We start from the raw sequence: 326 nt of genomic DNA on the forward strand, positions 1-326 counted from the left end.
AGCCGGTGATGACGGCGATGGAGGAGATGACGTGGAGGGCCGCCGGCACGATCATGCAGAGGCGCCACGAGCGGTCGATGTCATTGTCCGTCGCCGAGAGGAAGCCGAGCATGATCGGGGGGCGAGTGGATCAGACAGGCGGCCGTTCCTCGCGGGACATGTGCAATCCGCCGGCGCGAGGCGCATTTGACTCCGTCGCCGCGCGCCGGTGCCGTCGGGGTGGCGGGGGCAAACCCGCAGGCCAGGGATGTCTTCCTCTCCACTTCTCGGGCCGGGCGACCTCGGCCGATCTCGGGCGATCTCGGGGCGATCTCAGGCGATCTCGG

The 326-nt window shown here is 69.3% G+C and overlaps 1 protein-coding gene across 1 annotated transcript in view; it reads right to left on the minus strand.

Annotated features, from left to right (window-relative positions):
- EMIHUDRAFT_242189 (hypothetical protein) overlaps positions 1 to 112 on the minus strand; it is a gene marked incomplete at both ends in the record, with an annotated part of 4248 nt that extends 4136 nt beyond the window's left edge. The window contains one exon of the mRNA XM_005772673.1: positions 32 to 112. Coding sequence (XP_005772730.1) covers positions 32 to 112 — 81 coding nt within the window. The remainder of the gene's footprint in view (positions 1 to 31) is intronic.
- Between the last annotated feature and the right edge of the window lie 214 nt (positions 113 to 326).

This window comes from Emiliania huxleyi, assembly GCF_000372725.1.
Source record: "Emiliania huxleyi CCMP1516 unplaced genomic scaffold EMIHUscaffold_353, whole genome shotgun sequence".
Lineage (NCBI taxonomy): Eukaryota > Haptophyta > Isochrysidales > Noelaerhabdaceae > Emiliania > Emiliania huxleyi.